Source organism: Lissotriton vulgaris, chromosome 7 (assembly GCF_964263255.1).
Source record: "Lissotriton vulgaris chromosome 7, aLisVul1.2, whole genome shotgun sequence".
In the NCBI taxonomy this organism is placed as follows: Eukaryota; Metazoa; Chordata; class Amphibia; order Caudata; family Salamandridae; genus Lissotriton; species Lissotriton vulgaris.
In genome coordinates this window covers 1,619,018,827-1,619,028,781 of record NC_141695.1, presented here as the reverse complement: position 1 = coordinate 1,619,028,781, position 9,955 = coordinate 1,619,018,827, and the positions used below count along the sequence as shown (strand labels likewise).

The window sequence follows — 9,955 nt, the reverse complement described above, 5'->3', positions numbered from 1 at the left end:
ATTAGAGTGCCAAATGAAATCTATAACACAAAGGAAGATGCTCTGGGATTTTACAACAGTTTAATAGGATTGTTGACTCTACCAAGCTTGGCGTTATCTCGCGCAGGCCTTTCCCACGTGTGCTTTTACCACGCATGACTTTTTCATCACACAGGTTAAGGTAAGTTAAAAAAAACACATGCGCGCGCACACACGCGTTTGATTTTTTGTTTGTGGGAAACCCCTTCCCTTTTTTCAAATTAACAATATATTTTGTTGTCTGTATTGGGGTGACATCCCCCCAAATCCCTTTTTTTAATTACCGTTACCACCCTATTCCCCTACCCACCTCTAAACACTAAAAATACCCTTACCGCTCTATGACCCTACCCTCATCAAAAAATGCCCTCACCCCTCTATGACCATACCTACCCCTAAAGATACCCACACCACCCTTTACCCTTACTCACCCTAAAAATACCCTTACCACCCTACACCCTTACCCATCCCTAAAACCTAGAATTATCTTTACCACTCGATACCCTTACGCACCCCTAATCGCTAAAATACCCTTACCCATACTTTAGCAGCCATACCCCTGTCCACCCCTAATCCCCAAGCATAGCCTTACCAATCGATACCACCACCCACCTCAAACCAAATATGTATATGAGTGGTAAAGGCATTGTGTGGTAAAGACTTTGCAGTAATGGCTGATACCCTAACAGTAGCACCTATAATTATTCCTATGGCTTTAGCCGAGTGACACCAATCTGCCTTCTGTAGCGTCACAGGCATGTTGCCCAACCTAATCAGTGAAATTATAACTCAAGTAAATGGATAACAAAAGGCCGGAACGAACTAATGATTTGCAGGAGAGACCCCAGTAAGAAAGTAGCCTGCAAGGCTAAGAACTGCATGAAAATGAATGCTTCCAGGCTTTGTTAGTATGTAGACACCAGAACGGCTGAGAGAGCTGGGCAGCCAGTCTTATAGGTCCTTTTATGAGAGTGAGAAGTGAGTTCTCCAGATGCACATGAAGAGTTGATATGGTCATGCTGATGTTGCCTCCTTATGATATTTTCATAGGTTGCATTTCTGGGGACACTGGTTGCAAAAACAATTAAATATATTTTTATATATATATAAATATATATACTTTGGTCAATTAAGTGTCTGCTCTCAATTTGAGTTATAAAAATGAAAATATAATGAATTTGTTCATGTTGCAGTGATTATTTCTAAGAAAGTCCGGTTTCACTTGTTTCGTTTCCTCTGTCATCAGATACTTGGCTTTCGCTGTTTTCGTTTTCATCAACTGCTTGTTCCTTGTCGCTATTCCGCACAGCTGCCTCCAGCGCCTTTTGTCTCCTGTAGAAGTGCGAGAACTTGTTGAAGATGATTGTGATGGGCAAAGCCACCACCAGAATTCCTCCCAGGATGCAACCTGAGGCAGCCAACTTACCGGCTACAGTTACTGGTACGACATCTCCATACCCCACAGTTGTCATGCTCACGGTACCCCACCACCAGCACGCTGGAATGGTGTCGAAGCCGGCATCTTCATCCATTTCTGCAGTGTAGGCCATTCCAGAAAACACACAGACTCCCACTGCCAGGTACAGGAGCAACATGCCCACTTCCCTGTAGCTGTGCTGCAATGAAAGGAAAAAAACACTGACTTGAAAAGCATTATAAACAAATTGTAAAAGGTATTACAGGCCTACCTTTGAAAAAGGTATGATAATGCAAAGCTAATGTCATTGAACTTGTGCTTTAGCCAGCCATCTGGCCAGCCGCGGCCTGTGCAGGTAAGAGCGGTGGGGTTGGGTGGGCGGGTTTATTTAGACGGATGATGACGAGGGAAAATGAAATCATTTTCCCTCGTTATCGTCCATCGAAATCCAACCCACCTGGCCCAACTGCCCCACCGCTCTTATCTGCAGGTGCCGGGCTGAGTCTGGCCATACTGTAAAACAAGCATCAGCAAAGGCAATAGATCTGGTTTTAGCTGCCAGCCTTTTGTCTTTGTCAAGTTTGTTTTGTTCTGTCATGGTTTTTGCAAAATGTCATTGTTGAGGCAGGTGCCAGCCTTCATCAGTCTAAAGAAAATAGAACAATGGCTAAAGCAAAAATATTTTTTGATCTCAAAAAGCACACATTTCTCCATAGTAGTTTCTGGCATTGAAGGGCACTACTTTGTTTGTGAATGTGCTCCATGTGAAAGAAAACATTGCTGCCAATAACAGTGACGTTAGCCAATGGCTAAAGTGGGCCAACCCCCTACTCTATGTTGTAATGGGCAGAAGAAAAATTTGATTGACAAATAACCGACCAATAGATGAAAAGGCTGACTAAAAGTCCCTATAAGTAAGTGTAATATTTGTAAAATTGAAAGGCCTTTGCTACCACCAATTGTTTGAGCCTGCTGTCTGTTTGAGCCAAGGCACAGTAGTGTCATGTTATGCCACAGTGATAAAAAGTATAGCTGTATTATTATTATTATTACAGAAAAATGTGAATTATTTTTGTAGCCCACCCTTCTGCATTGCATTTTTTCTTATAGTGTGGGGGCTACTATTCAATCCCTTTATTAATCAATCTGGAAGGGAGAAGACTGATTTTCTGGGGTCTTCTGATGAGGAAGTAGGCAATCCACTTGAGGGCGTCTTTGGGGATTCCAATGTTGTGAAGCCTTTTGATCAGGGTGTGGTGTCATACTGTGACAAACGCTGCTGAGAGGTCGTCGAGGATCAAGTCTGCCATTGTTCCCTGGTGGAGGAGGAATCTATGGTCATCTGTGGCTGTAATCAGGGTGGTTTCAGTGCTGTAGCTGATGTGGAATCTAGATTGGGAAGGGTCCAGAAGATAGTTGTTCTCCAGGTGTTCTGTGAGTTGGTGGTCGATGGCCTTCACGAAGACTTTGGCGGGAAAGGGCAGCAGAAAGATGGGGCGGTAGTTCTTGAGTTTATAGTTGTTGGCAGATGGTCTCTTGAGTAGGGTCTTGACTTATGCATGTTTGGGGAAGGTAGCCTTGGGGATGGCTGCGTTGAAGATGGCGGTAAGCTCACTGTTGATCGTCTTGCTCCAGAGGCTGAAGACGTGATAAGGCGGGGTCTGTGGGAGCTCCTGAGTGTCGGAGTTCATGGTTGATGTGGTGTCTTGCGTGAAGAGCTGGTCTCGAGTGGTGAACAGGTGTTCATGTTGCCCCGGTGATTCGTTCTTTTGGCTTCGAATTAACATCGTATGCAGATGATACTCAAATTGTGGTATCTCTGCTCCCGGGGCGAGAGGAAGGAATTGCGGCCAGATTCCAGGATTGCATGACGGCAGTAAGTTCATGGATGGCTAAGAACTGCCTTAAATTGAATTCCTCTAAAACTGAGGTTCTTCTCTTTGGAAATGTGACCAATCTCTGGACCCCTGACTGGTGGCCTCACGAAATGGGAGCCCTACCCATTCCAGCCACTACAGTAAAAAACCTGGGGGTAATTATTGACTCCCAACTCTCCTTTAAAGCACAGGCTAATGCCTTATCATCCTCCATTCACTGGATAATAAAAACTATTAGGAAAATTCTTCCTTTCCTCTCCAGTGATAGCAGGAAAACGGTGGTGACAGCACTTGTGCTGTCTCGCCTTGACTACTGCAATAGCATGTATCTGGAGGCCCAGCAGGGAGTTCTGAACAAATTGCAAACGCTACAAAATGCTGCTGCCCGACTGATTACCGGTCTACCTAAGTTTGCATCGGTAGCTCAGGAATTAAAAAATCTACACTGGCTTCCAATACGGAAACGTATAATGTTTAAGGCTCTTTGTATGGTATTTAAGTCAGTAAATGGAATAGGTCCATCCTTCCTTCAAGAACACCTCCAACTGTACAAACCAGGGCGACAACTAAGATCTGCTAATAAAAGCCTGGTCATGACTAACCGTATTAGGAAAGCCCGTTGGGGAGGCCGTAGCTTCTTCCACGGAGCATCTAACATCTGGAATGAATTGCCTCTCGCCCTAAAACAAAGCAATGATCTCCTGACCTTCAGGAAAAATATCAAAACATGGCTTTTTAACCTCCAGTAACTTTCTTTGCCTCTTGGAGATAATGTATCGTTTCAGCGCCAGGACACCGCCCGGTAACAGCGCGCTCAACAAATGGTAAAAATAAATAAATAAATAAATAAATGTTCCTCATTCTTTGGGGGTGATATGGTTGAGGGGGTTAGTGGGTTGCGGTTCTTGTCTTGGGTTAAGTCCACCAGAGTATGCAGAGTTCATGATAAGGGGTGATGATGTTTTCTGTGGCTGAGGGGCTGGAGAACTCCCTGATAATGTTGAAGAGTCCTTGCTGTGGTTGGAGCTTGCTTTGATGCGGTCAGCTAGGGCACTTCTCTTTGTCTTTTTTAGGAGTCTGTGGTATTGGTTGAGGGCTGTTTTGAATGTGGTTCGGTCTGTGGGTTCCATGCTGGTGCGCCATTTCCTTTCAATTCATATGCAGGTGCATTTCATAGTTATTAGTTCTGTAGGCTGCCAACTGACTTGCTTGGACGACCTCTTGAGGTTGATGGAAAAGCAGAGGGTGACTCTGTTGGTGTAGTCTGTGTTTCAGGCAGAGAAGTTCTTGACTGCCTGTCTTAGGTTGGTTGCAGTTGAGGGTGGGAGGTGTTGAGAGTGTCGGTCAATTGGCTCTCAGAGACTTTGTTCCAGCTGCAGTGTGAAGTACTGGGCAGTGGTGCTGGGGGGGGTCCCGAGATGGTGAAGTGGATGATGGCGTGGTCTTTCCAGGTGAGCTCGGTGACATGGCTGTACTTGACTCTGTTGCTGGCTTTTAAGATGGGGTTGAGTGTGTGTCCTGTGATGATGTTGGGGTTGGTGGCAAGGTGGGTGAGGCCAATGTTGCTTGTGCTTTTGAGGAGTTTAGCGGTGTTGAAGCTGTTGATCTAAAAATTGAGGTTGCCAAGGAAGATGTAATTTTTGGATTCTGTAGCGAGTGGAGTGATAAAATCAAGAATGGCGTTGCAGACGCTGGGGCGAGGTTCTGGAGGTCTGTAGGCGAGGATGCCTTTGATTGTGATTTTGTGTCCAGTTCTGAGTTGCAAGTTGAGGTGTTCCATGATCGGGGTGGCATCATTTGCGCTGGTGGTGCAGTGGATGGTTTCCTTGTGGATGATGGCGATTCCGCCTCAGTGCTTGTTGATGCATTCTCAGTGAGCAATCTTGTAGCCTTTGGGTGTATCTGAGGCGAGGCAGGGGTGACCCAGGTCTTGGTGAGGACGATGATGTTGGGGGTGATGGTGCTCCAAATCCTGGTCTTGTGCTTGCTAATGAAAAAGCAGTGGCAGTTTGAAGAACTATATTTGTTAAAACATTTATATGGTAGTGATAAGCTTCCACAGAAAACTTGGCAAAGGGATCTCTCGTAGACAGATCAAAACCTTGTTTCACCTCAAGGTAGTGTGTACCAACATCAAGGCTTGCTCTGATGGAGGCAAAGAGGGTATTCATGGATACAATAAGAAATATCTGTGTTAGAACATAACATCTAAAACCCCAATCGAGTGTTAAAAATGAACTGTTCATTTACAATTCTAAAAGAAATTCACAAAGCAGAGAAAACTGGTTTAGCCTCTAATTCCATATACTTAATGGGTAGCAAATGTGGACATAGAGTTCTATGGGAAGCTGAATTGTACAACCAGGGACAGATAGAAGGTGAGTTACATGGCCAAAGTTCTCAGACTTTTTAATGTGTCCAGAGCCAATTTTAGGTCAACTTGCAAGTACACGTGTTGCTGTAGATCTAGATGATTTGAGCTTGTAGACAAAGTTATCTAAGCCTGTGATGGACATCTTTAGGAGAGATTAAATCATGTTTCTGAGTCATGGTTGTGTCTTTTCTGACGCAGACTCTTTGAGCTTTGCAGCTGATGAGTCTTGAACCAACTACGTTGTCTGCCAGTTGCTGGGTGTTTTTTAGATCTTGGTGACAGTGGCAGTAATCTTCAGGCAAAAATGTCCTTTACATCTCGTGCCAATTTCAAGGTGCAGGACTTAACAGCTGCCAGGAGAGTCTGCTGCAGTTTTGGATCCCGCGTTCTTGTTGGACTTCCCCGCTACCAGACCTTGTGTCCCTCTTGCTGCTTTGGGCTCCAGCCACAGGAAGGAAGGATACTATCAGCAAACAGGACACTTCACTTGTTCCAGGGGTGAGTCGAGGACTTTGCCTCTTCAATAGAGGTACACTAGATCAGGACTTGGAAGGATCCTAGGGCAAGACTGTCAGATACACTCTCCTAAATGTAACTCTGTCCCCTTGAGCTGGCAGGGTCCAGTGACAGAAATGAATCAAGCAGAGAAATGAGGAATTCTTCCTAGCTCTCTAAGGATGTGGTTCTATGCCGTGCAGGACATAGGGACTGTATGATCCAGAGGAATTTGCAAGGGCCCATGTGTCCTGTGTGTTCCAGTGGGTCGCATTGCCAATTGGCGCATTGCACCTACTATGCACTTTTAACTGGGTGCACCGGGCGCAGGCTGCTGCAGTGTGCCCTGTTACAACAAACTTGCTGTCATGAAGGCATGAACCTCCTGTTTGAAGCTCTGACCCTCCTTTCACTGGAGGCAGTCACCCTGGCTCCTTTTCAAAGTAAAGTGGGAAGGGATTAATTTGCACTCACTTGCTAGGGGATGACTGAGGGGTCCTGTTGGCCCTCATGCCTGCCTCACAAAAGGCATCTTCTGGAGGCAAGCAGATTGTATAGCACCTCTGTGGGGCACTGCCAGTGAGCCTCCTTATGGCATCTTTGCCTCTGTAATATGTTGAGGGTTCCAAGGGGAACGCATTTTCTCATAGGTATGGGGCCGTGCCACCATGCAAATAAAGCAAAAGACACACAATTGATGGACGGAATGCAGAACAAATCAAAACATTCACCCCCAGTCAAGAGATCTGGGTTAAATACATCATTCTTATGCTCACCATGCCACCCTAGTTTAGACCTGGTCATATGCAAATCAGTCTTGACCCTGTGCCTCATGGGAACAGTACAGCCCAAACTGCCAAGCCAGATCCTCCCTGGACTGGAAACAAGCATCCTGGGACCGGTTTCGGGGTTTGCAAATAAATCTAGATCTCCTTTGGATTGTGTAAACTCTATCCTTATTACAGAAATGACCACACAAGCGTTTGCGCCCCCTGCTGTAATACTGTAGTGCCCAGTGGGTGCAAAAAGCAGGTGCAAATGCCCATTGTGCCCACAGGCCACTGTATATAATACAGCCCTGAGGGGGCTACTTTTCATCCAGTAGCACTGTTCTCGTCAGTCTGATTTGCACAAGATGAAAAGGTATGTTAATTTAACAGAAGTACACAATTACTGCTAGGGAGTGGGAGTCATGCTTTCGACAAGGCTAAAATTAGCAGTCCAAAGGTATTTCTCCTGAGGTAGGGAGTGGAGTTAAGACAAGTACATTTGGGTTTTACACCATTTTTCTAGGTTACAGCCTGTGCCATGACTATGGTACATAGAAAAAGCCAGCGGCCTAAGGTGATGTTATCCAGCCTTAATATGCAATTAATCAACAGATGGTGACTGTAGTATTCTCATGTGCCACTGGAGTTCCCAGTGTGTACTGACAAATATATTCTCCAGGACTTGCATTCAGATGTGTGACGAGCAGTGAAACTTGCCCTTTGCATTGAATTTTCTGAATATATAAGATTTTAATATCCTGGTGTTTTTTATGGAAGTTAGGGACCTGTTTATTTGGATTGCATTTTATGCGTTTGCCATTGCCACCCAGATCATACTTGAATTGAGGCTTGACCTGAGCATCCATCCAAATATTTCTTTGGTGTCTGCAGCTCGATCGGCAGCCATTGGCTGATATTTAATTTCCAGGTTAAAAAAAGTAACGGTGGTGCCTGATACCGGTGGCAGTTCCAGTTATGACCATGGGCAACGGGAGGCTGCATTTTTCCAGTTCCTAAATCAGTGATATGGCACCTTCTTAGCGGGTCCACTACAAAATCCTCATAGAGCAAAGCCAATGCACATAGGTCCTCTTCAGTACATTGTAGGGTGTAATGTAAATCGATACTTCTATAGCGCACTACTCACCCGCGAGGGTCTCAAGGCGCTTGTACGAATACCGCTGTGGAACCCGTCCTGGCTTTCCCTGTGAGGCGTCCACTCCTGGGCACCCCCAGGGTGAAGGCCAGTCATCCTTAGCGTTGTGGAGATTAAGCAAGCTATTGCCCAGAGTTGCAGAGTGGGACTCTATGATTAGAATAGGCACCGAGGCGGGAATTATCAGGTCCGTGGAATTTTGAGCCCAAGACCCGCCGAGGCGGGGAATTGAACCCTGGTCCCGGGCTAGACCTCTGCATCAGGGTCTGCCGCTCTAACCATTGAGCCACACTTCTCTTCATTAGTAGACCCTGACCAAAAGAGCCTCAGTGGTTACAGTCTTAGTCATCCCCCCGAAAACAGACCAATTACATCTCAAAGACTGCCATGGAACCTGTGACTGCTGCCCTGAAGAATTGCAGAAGTGCTCTCTCCCACACATCTCCTAATCCCTAGAGACCAATAGCTGACCTCACTGCTCCTTACTGTCACTCTTGCCCACCAATGCGTCCTCAACCGCTGCTGCTATTCCTCATTCTATTTCTATGACCATCTGCATGCCGCAAATACCACCTTTTTACTCTCGGAACACCGTTTGTCTTCAAACCCACTATGATTACCGAACTTCACCCATCGGATTCCTTCTCCAGGTCCTCAAATGCTCTTGCTCTGTCTGCAGCTGTAATCAGTGTCTTCAGCCGACCCCTGAAGACTCCTGGCTGGCCATGTCCACTAATTCCCAGTCAACCTTCAGTCTGCAGAGAATCTATATCTGACTTTATTACAAAACCATGCAAGTTCCACAGATCACGAAAACCCTTCCACTGTCCCTCAGAGACTTGGCCCATATCTACTGGCCCTTCAAAACAGCCTGACAGAGGACTTCGAATCCCACACTTAAGTTTCTTAGAAACAATTTTTCAACATTAAGGCCCTGATTACAAATGCACTAGATTGTGGGAAGATATTTACCTCAACGGGTAAATGCCATTACTCAGATTAAAGTATTTTCTGGATGTGGTAAATAACTCCCATTCCAATATTTTCAGTTGTAAATGAGGCATAACATGAAGGCCCTTATTAAAAGCTTGTCGGAATGTGGTTGGGTAACACCACAGCCAATAAATGCCATTATCCCAGAGTGATTTATTTACCAGATGTGGTAATGAATTCCTAATTTAAGTATTCAGCTTGAAAATGAGGCATAACATGCAGGATCGGTATTTAACACATCCCATGTTTTTCCTTTTTTTGTGCTTTTGCCCTGACTGTTTCACCTGGTTCGACCTTTATCAGAGAAAAACTGTGAGTGTGTGATAATTTTAACGTAACTCATATTCAGCCCTGAGATTATAGTGAGGGCTGTGAAATCGATATTTAAAGCACTAAATGCAATGTCTTGTCTTTTTCCCCAGGCTATTTCACCTTATAAATTCAGCAGGTATAACCTGTGGAATTCTGTGAAGGGAAAACTTCAGGGTGGGGGTTGATAGTTACTGAGCAACTTTGAATGCTGATTACTTGTAAACTCCTTTTTGCACAGGAATTGGAAATTAAGCCCCAGCTTGTAATGTAACCCAAAAGCCCTGATTAAGAGTTGTGAGGATTAGGGCATGCACCACAACCGGTAACTATTATTACCTCTAGGCGAGTTATTTACTGGATCTGATACCTACCCTCCTAATCTGACTTTTCAACTTTAAAATGTTACATAACATGCAATATTGGTGTTTAACACAACAAATTCTGCAAGTTTTGCTTATTTCCTGCAGGTTTGACCAGCTGGAATCTATCAGGGGACATCTACACTGTGTGATATTTATCATACAACGCCTAATGATCCCTGAG

The 9,955-nt window shown here is 45.0% G+C and overlaps 1 protein-coding gene across 3 annotated transcripts in view; it reads right to left on the bottom strand.

Moving 5' to 3' along the window:
- Positions 1–1,052: 1,052 nt before the first annotated feature.
- Positions 1,053–9,955, bottom strand: part of KCNS1 (potassium voltage-gated channel modifier subfamily S member 1) — a 164,207-nt gene continuing 155,304 nt past the window's right edge. For 2 of the 3 annotated variants that reach the window (XM_086929030.1, XM_086929031.1), the window contains exon 5: positions 1,055–1,634. In XM_086929030.1, coding sequence (XP_086785156.1) covers positions 1,221–1,634 — 414 coding nt within the window. In that variant the 3' untranslated portion in view covers positions 1,055–1,220. Of the gene's footprint in view, positions 1,635–9,955 lie in introns of all 3 variants that reach the window. The other variant, XM_086929032.1, reaches the window with a different exon arrangement.